The sequence below is a fragment of the Pseudorca crassidens genome, chromosome 1 (assembly GCF_039906515.1).
Source record: "Pseudorca crassidens isolate mPseCra1 chromosome 1, mPseCra1.hap1, whole genome shotgun sequence".
NCBI lineage: Eukaryota > Metazoa > Chordata > Mammalia > Artiodactyla > Delphinidae > Pseudorca > Pseudorca crassidens.
In genome coordinates, this window is record NC_090296.1 from 6,219,551 (window position 1) to 6,234,768 (window position 15,218).

The 15,218-nt window shown below is 62.6% G+C and overlaps 1 protein-coding gene across 6 annotated transcripts in view; it reads left to right on the forward strand.

Annotated features, from left to right (window-relative positions):
* The window catches only part of CCDC85C (coiled-coil domain containing 85C), an 83,724-nt gene extending 68,686 nt beyond the window's left edge, over positions 1 to 15,038 (forward strand). The window contains exons 3-7 of one of the 6 annotated variants that reach the window (XM_067726098.1): positions 1,019 to 1,057; positions 5,014 to 5,121; positions 9,844 to 9,939; positions 10,798 to 10,896; positions 11,808 to 15,038. In XM_067726098.1, coding sequence (XP_067582199.1) covers positions 1,019 to 1,057; positions 5,014 to 5,121; positions 9,844 to 9,939; positions 10,798 to 10,896; positions 11,808 to 11,897 — 432 coding nt within the window. In that variant the 3' untranslated portion in view covers positions 11,898 to 15,038. The remainder of the gene's footprint in view (positions 1 to 1,018; positions 1,058 to 5,013; positions 5,122 to 9,843; positions 9,940 to 10,797; positions 10,897 to 11,807) is intronic. The other 5 variants (XM_067726128.1, XM_067726118.1, XM_067726109.1 and 2 more) reach the window with 5 other exon arrangements.
* Positions 15,039 to 15,218: the final 180 nt, after the last annotated feature.

The following is a 15,218-nucleotide window of genomic DNA, read 5'->3' on the forward strand; positions in this document are numbered from 1 at the left end:
AGGATTGAAGGGCAAATCACGGAAAGCACTGAGGGCCGGGGCTGGCTGGCGATAAGGGTCGGGGGTCGGCCACTGTGACCTCACCTGTGGGCCGTCCAGCAGCTGAGTGTCCTACTGGACCCCAATTGACATGCAGGCAAACAGAGACCTGGGAGTGGGCGAGTTGCTCAGGTCCACTCAGTTGCGATGGGATTTGGGTTTTGCAACACCTGTGCCCTCCAGAGTCCCCCACCTGCCTCCACAGGCCCGCCCCTCACTCACCTCATCGGAGCAAGTAATGGTCCCACCAGGGGACCCGTGAGGGGATGACGGTCATTGCGGTTGGGACCCGGTCAGCGCGGTACCCATCAGTTAGTTACAGGCCACGTGGTTCTGGGCAGTACACACATCCGGGTTTGAAAAATGGTTTAGGACCTGAAGTCGCATGGGGGTAGGGGGCAGTGCCAGCTGCGGGTGAGACATCAGCCACGTGTTAACCGCACGTGGACGACACGCTGCCTCATCTGAGCAATAACCGGAAGAACCCGCTGGATCCCTGGCCACGCCGCAGCCCCTTTGATTCACGGCCTGCTAATGAGTTCTCGTAAAATTAAAAGGGGAAAAAAGCAGGTAAATCTGGTTGGTAGGACCTGTATGTTCTCGTGAGAGACCTTGCGGGCCACATTCGCCCTGAGGACGGGCGGATATCTGGCCTTGCCCAGCTGGCTGGGATCTCGGGGTGCCTCTCAGAAGGGCAGCTGTGTTCCAGTGTGAGCCTCGAGGAGGGCTGTGAAGGGGTTGGGGCCCCAGTTCTTGGCGTGTGGTAGGCACGCTGTCGGTCCTTGTGCAATCTGGAGTTTCTAAAAACACGGGGCTCCTGTGAGGCGCCTTGGGGACCCCGACCTCGGCCCTTGGCCTCCCTGCTGCAGCCCAGCCGAGGTCCTGGCGGCTTTGGGCTAATGGGCGTCCAGGGGAGGGAGGGCAGAGGTGAGGGTCGTGGTTGGCATCGCTGGGTGACACTTGCTCTCTTCCCTTCCAGCTGCCCCGCCCCTATGGCCGCCCGAGAAGCTGGCTTCAGGTAGAGCTGCCCGGCAGGGCTTGTTTGCAGTGCTGTGTGGGGTGGGGGCTGCTTGCAGTGCTGTGTGATGCCCTGTCTGCTCTGGGTGCCCCCCGCAGCGCCCTCCCATCTCTTCCTGGGAGCTGACCACCACCCAGGGTGCCCTGGTCCTGCCTTTAGATTCATTGTGGGATCCGCCCTCTCTCTGAGCTGGTGTTACTGCCCAGTTTTACAAAGTAACAGCAAAAGAGTTATGAGACAGTGGCCTCCTGTGATGCTGCACCCGGGCCCCTGCTTACCCACCTCTCACCGGATCTGCCCAGCTTGTGAGGTCAGGGGCAGGTCGAGATCTGCACTTTGCAGGAGAACCTGCAGCGCCTGGCAGGGCGAGGGCTTGCCGAGGCCACAGGAGTTAGTGGTGGCTCCCAGCTGGCCCAGGTCCTCGGGCGAGGTCTCCAGGGGTGCCTGGAGGTAGGAAGAACCCACCAGCGCCCAGTGCTGGGCTCCCACCCTCTCCGAGCGCTACAGCCTTGCCACCCCTGGGAGGTAGGTGTCACTGCCCTGTGTTAGGGTTTCGGAAAGCGGGGCTGGTGTCACTTGTCACCTGTCCCCATGATAGAGACACCGACACCTCCCTGTACCACGAAGGCTGGCAGGCTGAGGACTGGCTCCCACTGATGGGGTCCTGCCCCTGGTCACTGCATACACATCGGCCCATGGGCCCTGCGTCTGGGGATCTGAGCAGTCACCTGCGGGCAGATTGCCAGGTGGGGACGCCCGGGCGCCCCCGTGTCGGTGCTCACCTTCCATCTCCGCAGTGGCAGGCCCCGCTTCACCTGTCAGGCGCTGCCTCCCTGCCTGGGTGCACCCGGTAGGACCACGTCCTGTTGTAGCCTGCGGCCCACCCGAGGGGCTGAGAGCCCTTTGGGACCAGGAAGGCAGGGCGAGTAGCTGCCTCTGAGCGAGCCCAGAAAGCGGCCCCCCAGGGAGGAGCCCTGAGTGGAGGGGCGGGGAGGTGGGCGCCTAGCCTTGTTTTCTCTGAGTTCTGCCCTTGGCCCGTTTCTGTTCAGCACCTCCTTTGACGGTGCTCCCCAGGAGGCTCTGCAGGTGGCCTCAAGGGATCCCCCGGCTTTGCAAGCAGGAGTCGCTGGGCAGGCGATGACTAGGTGCTTCTGTGGCTGGGAGCCTCCTTGCAGCCCCACAGAGGCCCGGAGAGGCTGGGGTAGCCTGACTTCACACTACCCGCCGCGACCCGCTCTGAGCTGGATAGCGTTGCAGTGATGGCCCTGGACAGAGGCCCCGGGTGCCCTTAACAGTGGGATGGGAGGCTCTGCAGCCTCCTGGGTCTCTCCCTCCCGGTCCAGAACTCTTGTGCTGCTTTCTCGTGGGGGACAGGGCGGGGTGGAAGCGGCCGTTGCCGTAGCTGCAGCGCTGGATCGTTTCCTTCCCTTTTAAGGATCCGGGCAACCCTGTTCCAGCTCCTGCTCTGTGTGTCAGATCCGCTTCCCTGTGTCCCGAGGGACCCCGTCAGGGGGCCTGGGGGGCAGGGCAGTCCTCTCCTGGGGAGCAGTGGTGCGCCCCGTGTCCTGCCCGCCCCGCCGCCCCTGAAGGCCCCTTCAGCTTCGCTCCACCTCAGTGGTGAAACCCTAGGGATTTCATCTTCCAGGGCACCAAGAGGCAAGAGGCAGGAGTTTTAATTTGGGTTTAAGTGCAGTCGTGTTGCTTCATGTCGATGCGTCATTAGCTGCGTTGCCCCAGCATTCTCCCCGCCAGCTTTGTGGCTTTTTGCTCATAAAGTGCTGTGGGCTCGCAAATAGTTATGGACATCGCCGGAGGCAGGGGTAGGAATTGCGTGCTGCTAAGTAAAAACTCCCCACCCTCTTGCACACACACCTCCTCCCCAGGGAATTATCTGCCGGGAGGGAGGAGACACACAGACCTGTGTTTTCAGTAGCAGCACGTGGGCTGTTTCTGAACCCCTTTGGTCCGGGATCAGAGACGCTGTGGAGGAGGGGAGACTCAGCCCAGAGCAGAATCTAGACAGGGTGCGGGTAAGGACAGGGCAGCACCCGCCGTCCTGGTCCCAGGGGCCGACGGGAGAGAGCAGTGGCTCCAGTGCCTGGCCCTGTGGTCAAATCCATACCAGTGTGTGTGGCCTGCGGCCCCAGGGGTGCACGTTCAGCATGTTGAGTTGAGAACACGCTTGCCACTGGAGAAGATTTTGTAACTGTCACAGAGATCTGGCCAGGAAAATAATTGGCTTTGGGATTTTTGCCTATAAATGGAGCTGGGGGGGCGGATCCCCATGGGAGGGTGAATGAGTGCTGGGCGAGGGGCGGTGTCTCTTTCCTGTTGGCGCCCGGTGGCAGAGGCTCGGCTCAGATAGACCCCTGGCTGGGCCAGGGAGGGTCAGTATGCCTTGGGTGACAGTCCAATTTTAAGATAGAGGACTGTGACCGGGATCCCCCTGTAAGACCCTGCTGCAACTCAGGGGACCCCACTTCTCTCCCCTCTGTGTCCCTTGGTGACCTTGCACGGGAACAGTTCTTAGCTAGGCGGCTGGTCTCGGCTCTCCTCAGGCCGGCGGGAGCCTGGGGTGGGGATGGGATGGGAGTGGGGTAATGAGGGGAGTGACTGCCTTTCTCCTGTTCCTCCGGGCCGCCTCTGCTCCTGTCCTACAGATACTTACAGGGCACTGCTGTGTGTGCCCAAGCCCTTGAGACCTGGGGCGTCTGACCTGGGTCTGATGGGGGCGGGAAGGCAGAACCCAGGGAGTTGATGAGGCTGGAGGCCCCGTGAGAAATGGGGGCCTGGGTCCAGCGGCGGCGGGGGGGGAAGATGGGTGTGTGCGGGGCCCCCCGGGCAGAGCAGGGGAGTGCTGGAGAGGAGGAGGGGCCCCCAGGAGTGGCTGCCGCCCTGTCTTGCTCCCCCAGCCCTGGCCTCTTCCCCTCCTAGGGTTTGTTTGGGCAACTCAACGGCTGCTGCTGATTTATGGGACGTTCCGCTGCATTTTATCTGCCCAGAAGTGTTTCCGCAGTTCCTTTGAAGTAGAAGAGGGTGTTGGGGTCAGAAGCACCACCCCAGGGCTGTAGTGATGCAGAGGGTCCAGAAGCCAAGGTTTCTGCTCAGCGGGACCAGGGGGCCTCCGCTGGATTGAGCGTGACCCCTGGGTGCCCCCGCCTCTGGGTCCAGCCCCAGCTTCTGCGCGGCTCTGCTTTGCCCCGAGGGGAACCACCTAAGGCCACATAGGTGCTTGTTCATTCATTCACTCACTCATTCATTCAGTAATTCATTCATTCCCGCTTCCCCCCTCCTTCTAAGCGTGCCCTGGGCATTCATTAGTCATGAGCCCGGCTGCGCTGGCACCTGTGGATACAGAGGGTGAGGCCCAGGGCTCACACTTACGAGCTGCTTTCTGACGGCGGAGGCTCACGGGCAGCGTGTCAGAGCGCTCTGCAGGCTCACACCTTGGGCAGCCCCAGCCCCGTGGAGGCGGGAGGACTTCCCCGAGGACGTGGGCCCCAGGGGCTGCAGAGGCCGTTCCCCAGGCCATTCGGGGACCAGTGCAGGGTGCTGGAGCAGAGGAACGAGGGGGGCGGGCGGGGCGAGCCACGCTCCCATTCACTCACCTGTCTATTCAGCCATGCAAGAAACGTTTATAAAATACACAGCAGGGAGCGAAACGAAGCCCCTGGCCTCGTGGCTCTGACACTTGAACAGAGAGATGGACGTCAACGGCTACTGATGAAAGTGGTAGTGAGATCAAATTGGGGTGGGGGCGGAGGTGGGGTGCACAGGCCGGGCCTCCAGGCAGGTGTGAGGAACAGAGCGGAGGGAACCCACGGAGGGAGCCCTGCCTGGACCGGGCAGGGGTGTCTCGTCCAGCGGTCCGAGGACCTGACGGGAGCATCCTCGGCCCCCTCAGCCCAGCCCCTCGCCCCTCACCTCTAACCCCTCTCCCCTTCTCTCTCACGCAGCAGGCAGGCTCCGGAGAGTTCCGGACACTGCGGAAAGGCTTCTCCCCGTACCACTCGGAGTCCCAGCTCTCCAGCCTGCCGCCCTCCTACCAGGATGCCCTGCAGAATGTAAGTGTCCCTCTCCCAAGAGCCCCACTGTTCCCATGTGGACCGCCCACCTCCGGAAGTGGAGGGGTGAGGCTCAGACCGGCTGGTGACCTGCCCAGGGCACGAGGATGGTCCACGGCTGAGCTGGGATTGGGATCCTCAGCTTCTGCCCGAGCTGCTTCCAGGGCAAGGCTTGGACGGCGCCTGGGCTCCCGACCCTTGACCCTCCACCCTCGACCCTTAGAACCTTGTAAGGGCCCGGCGTGGTGGTGAGAGGTGGGGGCCCAACTTGGGATACCGTTGCCGGCAGTGCAGGCTGGGGCAGAGGCCACGCGGCCCAGCCGCTGTCTGTCTGTGCAACTCGTCCGCCTCTGTCACTCCTTGGACACAGCAGGGAGTGGCTGCCCTGTGTGTACGTGAGGGCGACTACCCCAGACTTTATAACGGAGGTGGGAGAGGAGCTCAAGTTTATGACCGTGGGCTTCCGTTATCATCAGGGCGCCTCCAAGGTGATCCTGGCTTCTCGCCTGGGCTCTGACCTGCCCTGGGTGGGACAGGGAGGGCAGCGTGCGGCCAGCTCCCTGGGATGTGCATGCCCGGCTCAGGACTGCTCCCTGTGGGTGAATGTGCCCGTCATCCCTCTGTGACCGAGGGATGTATTCTTGTATTCAGAATACGCAGATCTACAGAAGCAGAAAGTACATTAGTGGTTGCCAGGGGCTGGCAGGAGGCGGGAGGAGGTGATGAAAACGTTCTGTTGGATGACTGTACAAATCTGTGAATGTGCAAAAACTACCTCCCAAGAAGCACGCGTTCGCATGAGCTCTGTAGATGTTTATTGAGCATCTGCTACGTGCAGGGCCGTGCTGGGCGCTCTCCACACACAGAAGCCCTGCAGCAAGGCAGGGACTTGCTGAGAAGTCCCCACGGAACAGATGAGAAACCGAGCTGGCCTGAGGTCCCTTGCAAGGTGGGCCTGGACTCTCCCCCAGGGTCCCAGCCCGGCTGTCTCCCTTCCATCCCAGCCAGCAAGGGCAGCCCCGGGGTTCCTCCCTGGGCCTCTGCGCTGGCAGGAGCAGGCCGATGCTGCCGCTGGCTGCTGGCCGAGCGCTCTGCTGTTTCTCTTCTGAGGCCCTCGCACCTTCTCCAGGAATGTAGCTGCTGACGCTGTGCAGGCAGCAAAGCCTGCTGATGACAGATAATCCAAATATTTATCCAGGAGCCCCGTGGCTGAATGAGGCTCCATGATGAAGGGCTCTCAAAGCCCAGCATTGCATTGCCCCCACAGGAGCGGCTCCCCCAGCCCTTCATACCCTCTGCCCTCTGTTCATTCTGATTGACTGTGGGAATCCTAACAGCTCACGGGACAGGGCACTGAAGACTTCTTGGTGAGCTGCAAACTGTAAAGTGCTGTGCAAGCCTGGCTGGCTCCTAGGACGTGCAGATGGGAGCAGAGGGAGCTCACTCCCCGAGGCTGAGCCCCTGAGGCCTTGACAGTGCTAGCGGAGGGCATGAGTCTTCCGGAAGGCTTCCTGGAGGAGGCCTTAGGAGGGGCTCCCTGTGCTGTCTTTAGGCTGCCTGCGTGCCATGGGCTGTCACCCCCTTTGGAGGGAAGGAAGCTGAGGCCCACTGGGGTGGGGTGGGGTGGGATGGGACGGTTTGCCAGGGTCGCATGGCTAGTGCGTGCCAGCACCAGGCCAAGCTGGGCGTGGAGGCCGGGTGCCGGCGTGCAGCACGAGGCCGCGGGCAGGCTGTTGGGGCAGATGGAGAGGGTGATGGTGTCTTGTGGGAGGGGCAGCCACAGAGGCTGCTGAGGAGGCAGTAGAGGGGCCGGAGCTGAGGTGGGAGTTCAGAGGCCAGGCCCCTTGGGACGTTTATAGGGCGCTGAGCCCTTGCTGGGCCCTGGAGGGCCCGTGGGTCCACAGGGAGAGGAGGTTTGTGTGGGGGGACCCCCTGTGCTCTGATGCTGCCGGGGGCCTCGTCTCTTCCACAGCTACGTGTGGGCACATTTTCTGTAAGGCTACCTGCATGTCCACATGTCAGAGAATCCCGGGGTGAAGCAGGTGACCCTGTGGGGTGGGGACACCTCCTCCCTGCCCAGCTGGATGTCCCCACCCTCCCCGACCCCATCCCTACCCACTTCTCCCACCCACTGCCTGTCAGTGGAGCGAGCAACGGAGGTTGTACCCATCAGGGTCTGAGAGGAGGAGGCTTTGACAGCTCCCTCGGGGAAACTGGTTTCCCTACTTTTTTTTGGTCAGTTGACTATATTTAAGTGTCCATTTCAGTGGATTTTAGAATCTTCACAGATTTGTGCAGTCATCGCAGCAGAACATTTTCATCACCCTGGAAAGAAACCCCGTGCTCCTTAGCAGTCCCTCCCCGCAGCCCCCGCCCCCAGCCCCTTGGCAACCGCTAATCTACTTGCTGCCTCTCCGCATTTGCCTTTTCTGGATATTTCATATAAACCGGAATCATAAAACATGCCATTCTTTGTGACTGGCTTCTTTCACTTAGCACCGCGTTTCTAAGATTCATCCACATCGTAGCCTGTGTCAGACCTTCATTGCTTTTTATTGTCAAATTTTATTGTCCACATAAATTTGGACAGAGTTTTATGTGCAACAGCTGTGTGGGTGCCCCACATCTTGTGTGTCGTTCATCAGTTGCTGTGCATTGGTTTATTTCCATTTTCTGCCTGTTGTGACTCGTGCTGCTCTGAACACCCCTGCACGGGCACGTGTGTGGACGCCTGTGTTCAGTGCTCTTGGGAGCACCTCCCCGCTTTTGGCTCCAGCGCTGGAGTCCCACAGACCCGGGGGGGGGAGGCTCGGCCCCCTGGTTTACTAGCTCTGTGGCCTTGGCAAGTCGTGCAGCCTCCCCTTACTCATCTGTAAAGTGGGAGCATAGAAAGACAGCGTCTGCGCAGAGGGTGGCAAGCGGCACTCCGTGGGCTGCTCTGCTCCGAGTGGGCTCTTAGGAGGTCGGGGGCAGGCATCACCGGGCTTTCCAGGCTGTGGTCCTCCTGCCATGGCAGGCCTGCAGGGGTGAGCTGGGTTTGGGAAATGCTCTAAAGGTCGCGGTCCTGACCGCTGTCCGGTGGTGGCTTCAGTCGCAGGAAGCCGCGGCTACGCTCTCATTAGCACCTGCCGTCTGTTTGGTGGGGTGGCCCAGGAAGCGGTTGGATTGCACGGCCTATCGTGGCCACTCCTAGTCTTTGCTTCAGAATCGGCCCCCTTACAGTGCGGGCGGTCAGGGAGCCCCAGGCGCAGACAGGACCTGAGGCCAGAGGAGCCCAGGGCCAGGCGCCTTCCTGGGCTGTACTTGTGTGCGGTCGCCCCCTGCTGGCCTTTAGTGGGGAGGGCAGCCTTCTGCCTCAGGGTGCGCACCTATGTGTGTGTGACCCACCCGGCACCTGTCTCCCAGAAGCCGCTTTGGTTTCCCCCGCATGACACACCCGGCCGGGATCCAGAGACCGGGCAGCCTGGGCCAGAGTTAGGGAAACAGCATCCCAGGCTCTCCATACAGCCTGGGACACAGGGACTCTAGCTGTCGTGCAGACAAGGAAACCGAGGTGCAGAGTGGGTCGGGCCTGCCTGGAGAACCCTGCCCAAGCCCAGCTCTGCCGGACATCAAGGCTGTGGGGTCTGGCCTCTGCCTGGAGCCAAGAGCAGGGCGAGCCTGCGAGGCCCTGGGATCAGGTCCGGGCCACGCGGGCCGGTGGGGAGAAGGCAGAGGGTGGCTGCTGATGGTGGAAGATTCCAGGCCCCGAGGGTCCCCGCACAGCGTGGCCTGGCTGGGCAGGGTCCCAGGGCGATGGCCTCATGAGCTGAGCTCACTGAGTTGGCCTGGTCTCTGGAGGGGTCATCGGGGGCCACCGACGGAGAAGGAAACCAAGACTCAGAGACAGGAAGGCTGCCCAGACGCCAGGGTCTCCCCTTCACGCACTCCCTGGGGTGTTCTTGGTGTTTAATCTCTGCCTTCCAGCATCCGCCGGTTCCCCTCAGGTCCCCTCCCAGCGTCTCCTGACCTCCCGGCTCCTGCCGCCCCGCGGTTGCATCGGCCTCCTTGTGTGTGGCCTCCTTCTGTGCGGCCCTGATCCCTTCTTGACCTTGCTCTGGGGCCGGGGTCCCCGCTGCAGCCCCAGCCAAAAGCCCTGCCTTCCGCCCCATGGACACCTGGCCAGCTGGGGAGAAGCCGGGCAGACAGACACTCGGCTTCCGACACGGGCGGGCAGAGGGCCAGGGAGTGGGTCCCTTCCTCTCCCGGCTTGCCTCCCGGCCCCTCAGGCTGATGTGGGTGGTGGGCACATGGTTGCCAGTTAGGGTGTTGGCAGAAGGAGGTGGCACTGTTCCTGGGTGGCCGGACAGAACTGGGAGGGTCAGGGCTGGAAGCCCCAGGAATGCCCTGGGGGGTGGAGGCCGGGGAGGGAGAGAGACCTTAGGAGGCAGGCCGCCTGGGGCTGGAGCCCAGGTCCTTCGCACCTTCCCAGGTGACCGGCAAAACAGACAGCAGACCTTCCCTGTGGGCTGTTTAGAGGAGCCTGCGGGATGTGTGTGGGGAGTCCCGATGCTGCCCCCCGGCCTCACGCCCAGCCTCCTCTCCCCCGTCACCTCCACCCCCATTTCCTCCCGCCTGGGCCCTGGCCACGCAGACGCAGTGCCCTCTCCCAGCTGCTGGCGCACCTGTGGCTGCCACCTGGGAGCCAGCCAGGGCGAGCTGAGACGCACTTCCTTCCCACAGGGCCCGGCCTGCACGGTTCCCGAGCTGTCCCCGCCGCCCTCGGGCGGCTACAGCTCTGCGGGACAGAAGCCCGAGGCTGTCGTACACGCGATGAAGGTGAGGGCCAGGCCCTGCCGCTCCCTCGGGGGCCCCCAGATCCTGCTGCACTTCAGGAGCCTGTGACCTTGGACCCCACGTTTGCCCTCTCTGAGCCTGGGGGCAGCTGAGCGGCAGGGCAGGGACTTTGGCCTCTGGGTGGCCGTGGCTGCCTGGAGCACCGTGGTGTGGGGATTCCGCGGGGTGCTGGGTAGCGGCCAGGGAAGCTGAGGCCTGGGGGAGGTGGGGGGAGGGCTGGCACTCCCCAGGGTCGGGGATGGGGGTTGTGGGGTGAGGCTCAGGCCTCCCAGGCCCACTCTCCTCCTGTGCCCTGCTCAGGGCCTCCGGGTGCGCCCTGCGGTGCATCTCCCACCATGGCATCCCCATCCCTTCACGTGTATGCGCGCCGCGGACGCAGTGCACGGTCCCCCGGGTGTGAGGCCTGGCACGGCTGCACAGACACGGCACACTCGCGCCTGTGCGGGCGGTGACCGGGACACACCCCTGACGTGCATGAGCCGGGCCGCCCTGAGGCCCAAGTGGGGGCCCGGGGGCGGAGTGAGTCCCCCCGTGTGACAGTGGTCCCCACCCCACCTGTCCTCCCTGCTCCCGCGTGACCTGTCTTCAGCTCTGCCCCCGATGCTGACACGGGGTGCTGCTTCCCTCGTGTAGCGTCCCCGGTGTCGCTGTACCGCGGGGAGAGGACGCGAAGCGGGGAAGGACCACCTGGCCCTTAGGCCTCTCCATGCCCCTGTTCCCTGCACACCACCCCTCCGTCCCGGGACCCCACGGCTCCCGTTCGCAGCCGCGGCTCAGGGCGACCTGCCTGAGGCCTGCCTGGTGGCTTCCGCCCCTGACCCTGGGCCCTGTCCCCTGCAGGTCCTAGAGGTACATGAGAACCTGGACCGGCAGCTCCAGGACAGCTGTGAGGAGGACCTGAGTGAGAAGGAGAAGGCCATCGTCCGAGAGATGTGCAACGTGAGCCTCCTGGGGCCCGGGCCGGGGGTGACCTGGGGGGGTGGGCCCTGTGTGGCCATTACTCCCCCAGGAGGGGCCGGTGACCTGGGGGGCTGGGAGCGGGTGCTGGGGCTTCGGGAGCCCTGGCCTCTCTTTGTCCACTTGACTTCCTCCCCCCTCCCGCCTCCCTTCCCTCTTCCCTTCCCCTCCCCTCCCCCTTTCCTTTTCCTCCCCTCCCTCTCTCTCCTTTCCCCTCCTTCTTTCCTTCCCCCCTTCCCTCCCCAAGAACAGGGTCCCTGATCTCTGGTCTTGCTCGCCCCATTTATCCTGACCCTTGGCCCCTGTCCCCTGATGTCTGTCTGGCTCCCAGCCTCCCAGCATGCTGGTGCCCCTGCTGGCTGCCAGCGCACAGGTGCTGTTCACGGGGGTGCAGGTGGAACGCTCCATTCTGCAGGACGCCCCACCCTGGAGCTAGCTGCCTTGGCTTTTGGAAGCTGGGCTTCTCTGGGTCTTTGGGGAGGCAGAGCGTCATCCCCCGACCCGCCTGGCCAATACGCATGGTCTCCTTGGACTCGTGAGGGAGCCAGCAGGGAAGGTGGATCACGGGGTGCACCTGGGCCTCGCTTGGGATGAGGTGCCCCGAATCCCCCTCCTCTGCCACCTCCTGGGTCTGTAGGCCCCACTGGACAGCCGCGAGGCCAAGTCTGCCCCCAGATGTGACCTGCTCGGGGTGGGAGGTGTGGTTGTGAAGGGTGGACGTGCAAAGACGTACTCTGAGGGTCTCTGGGCCTCACGCGGCCTCCGTGTCCCCTCCTGGCCCCATGGCTCTCGGGACGCAGGTGATTCTGAAGAGCGATGGGGCAGTCTGTGCGCACAGGCCCCTGGGCAGGCTTGGGATGGGCCCTCCACTCACAGCTCGCCCCTCCCCACAGGTGGTCTGGAGAAAACTGGGAGATGCCGCCAGCTCCAAGCCCTCCATCCGGCAGCACCTGTCTGGAAACCAGTTCAAAGGACCTTTGTAGGGCCGTTCCCCTGTGGACGTGGACTGGCCCTGCCTGGGGTCCCCAGACGTGGGCAGGCCCTCGCGCCGAGCCACTGTCTTCTTTTTCCGTGGTGAATTGTACATAGGACGCTGCCTGCTGTGGCCTGGCTGCCGGGGGTGCGACTCCATTTCCCACCTCTCACACACCAGCAAACCGGGAAGACTATTCCCCGCAGCAGAGCGGCCTGGACAACCTCGTTCCTGCTCAGGGGCCTGGGCTCTGGGCTCCATTGGCGAGAGGCTGAGGCTGCTCAGAGATGTCCGGCCCAGGAACCGTGCCGGGCTGTGCCCAGCCTTGGTGGAGGGGCACCTCATCAAGACCTCCATCCCCGGCTGCCACCTGTGCTGGACAGAGGCCGCTGGCAGCTGGACTGATGCACGGGGCACCACTTCTGACCCGCCTGCTGTGGCCTGAACACTGGCTCCATAAGCAGTGGGCCCCCAGAGTCGTGGACGAGGAAACTCACCCGCGGCCCTTCCTCTGGCCCCAGGGCCCAGCCTCCCCGCTGCCGGCTCTGCTTGTTTTTAGAGTTCACGCCCCTACCCCTAGCCACACACTCTGCAGTGTCCCCTCACCCTGTCCTAGGCTGTGCCCTATCCTTTTGGGTCCCTCCTGCCCAGGGCCCGAGGCACCTCCATTTCTGTGCTTCGCATCATGGGCTGTGTGGAGTCTCTGGGCTGGGCCTCTCTCTCTGCATGGGTGGCACCGGGCCGTGGCCAGGCCTCTGCTCAGGAACGGTTGCCCCCGGAGCTTGGACCCCTTTTGGATCACTGTGGACGGAGTCGCGTGGCCGTAGGTGAAGGAGTTCTGCCCTCCTTGGGAGGAGCCCTGCTTGGCTCTGGTTTTCATTTTCCTGTGTGACCCTCAGCAAGTCACTCAGCCTCTCTGGGCCCCTGGTCGGGAAAGGAGGGCTCAGAGGTTCGAGGCCATCAGCTCTAGTCAGCCTGTATCCTCACTCACAGCACGCGAGCCAACGGGGTCCTCCTGCTGGAGAGGCGGCTGGTGGGTGGGCTGGGAGGGGCGGAGGCCCCAGCTGAGTTCCGCTGCCTTGCTGCCTCCTCTCGGTGGACGGTCAGCTCCCTTCCTGAGCCTCAGAGTCCTCCCCTGCAGAGTGGGCAGCCTAAGGTCCTCCTTGCAGGGCTCTGGGGATCAAGTAAGACCTTCAGTGTAAAAGGATCGTGTATAAACTGTAAAGCGAGACATGTAAATTTTAAAGTTTGTGTGCGAGGGCAGTGAGGCCCCGAGGGCGTAAGTGATCAGTGGCGTATCACAGACGAGATCCCAGAGCCTGGGGGGCGGGGACAGGCCGCTGTTGTAACCAGCCCCCGTCCACCCGCTGTCTGCAGTTCCTCCCCCATCGCTGGACTCCAGTGGTCATTAGAGCTCTGTGCGCGGGCGAGCGAAGAGCCCGAGAGGCTGGCTTGGCACCGGACAGGCCTCATCCGAGGCTCACGCGAGGGATGGGGACCAGGTGAGGGGACGGACGAGGCTGCCCCGTCCCTCTCCCCAGCGGGGACGCTGAGCCGTCCCCACCGCCTGTCTGCCATCGGCACCCTTGGGTCGACACTCAGGGGAAAGGCCCGCGGCCCTCACTGTGCCCGAGGAGTGCTGAACGGGTGCCGGTGACGGCGTCGGGCACGGCCCTCTTGCCCTGGGTGTTACAGGAAGCTATGGGCTCTCTGGAAGGAGCTGGTCCCTAGGTCATGTGGTGAGTTCCCTGTCATTAGGGGTGTGCACTTGGAGCTGGGTGAACATCCTCGGTCATGTTCTGGGTGGCTTCTGCCCGGGTGGGCAGTCAGCTGCAGGGCAGAGGCCCCCTCCCGGGTCCTGGAGTCCAAAGAACCGTGGAGCAGCTCGAGGGGGGTCTGGGTCTCTTGGGTGGGAGCCACATCTGAGAACCCGTGTGTCACGTCTGGGTCAGGCTGGCTTGGCCACCACTGAAAATAAGCAATAAGCCAGGTGTCCTGGTGACTGCAGGTCTCCTGCAAACGGACCCAGGGAAGAACAGCCTCCAAGGGACCTTTCCCTGCCAGAGGGAGGTGACCCTGTCCCCTAGTGCTGCGGTGGCGTCCGGGGAGTGGGTCAGGCGTTCCCTGCAGAAGCAGCCTCCCGCCCGCCATGGAGGCAGCACCAGCTGGTGCCGGTCTCCTTCCTGCCCCTGCCTGTGTCCCGGAGCCAGCACTGCATGGGAATGGCTTTTGAGGGCAGAATCGTACCTGTGACGGCATCTCTTTTAACGTAAGCTGTCGAAAAGCCTGCAGCGCCTCTGCGCGCCCCACGCCGGCCTGGGGCCCAGCTGCAGCGGGAGCCCACGGCTGGGAGGAGGGTCCCGGGGGCCAGCTCGGGGTGAGTCCCTGCTCTGCCACTAGCAGGGAGTGTGCAGGGGGTGACACCGGCGAACCTCCCATCTGGAGCCTCAGCTCTGAGAGCTCGTGGTGGGGTGTTGCTGAACCTGATGTCCTTTCATAAACACACTGTTTCTAGCGCCCGAAGCCCCGTGTGACACCTGTGCTGTGGCTTCCTTTCCCACTGTGATGGATGTCACCCTTCCAGCCTCATCCCAGGTGGCCAAGCCCATCCTGGAGTCGGAATCCACTGAGCACATTTTTATCCAAAAGTTATTAGCCACACATCAGTGTTGTTTAAAGAGAAAAAAGTGACCTTTTTTTTTTTCTTGAAAACTTGAGAGGAAACAATACATACTACTGACTTTTTTTTTTTAAGAAACAAAGGAAATGCATGACTGCAGAGCGGGAGAGGTGTATATTTTTCGTAACGTGGGGGAAGTACTTGTGCTGCTCTCTGGGAATGGGCGGACCGCCTGGCCCCTGGCCCCAGGCCGGCAGCCGCGCTCTATCTATCTACCTTCTGTCGGATGTGACCGCCCGAGTACTGGGGCCGCCCCCTCCCCAGCTCTGGGCAGAGCTGGGAGCCCTGGACTCCTGTGCCCGTTTCTACCTTCTATTGAACCACTTTGATTTGGGGAGAGAAAAAAAATTAGAACTTTTTGATAGTGTGGTAAAAACATTGATTTGAACTATTTTAGTAAAAGGAGTAACAGAAGATTGTGATTGATAGTGTATACTTTGCGCTAGATAAATAAAGGCTCTTGCAAGCCTCTGGTGGGTACGCAGTGCTCATTTGTTTTGGGTGATGGGGCCCCTCAGGGTGGATGGTGGGGGCCGCTGACTGCTGCTCCACGGCCTCTAGTCATAGGCCAGAAATGCAAAGCATTTCAAATCCGAACCCTGGTCTAACCCAGGACCCTGTCTATTGGAGGGACACTGGCAGTTCCAAACC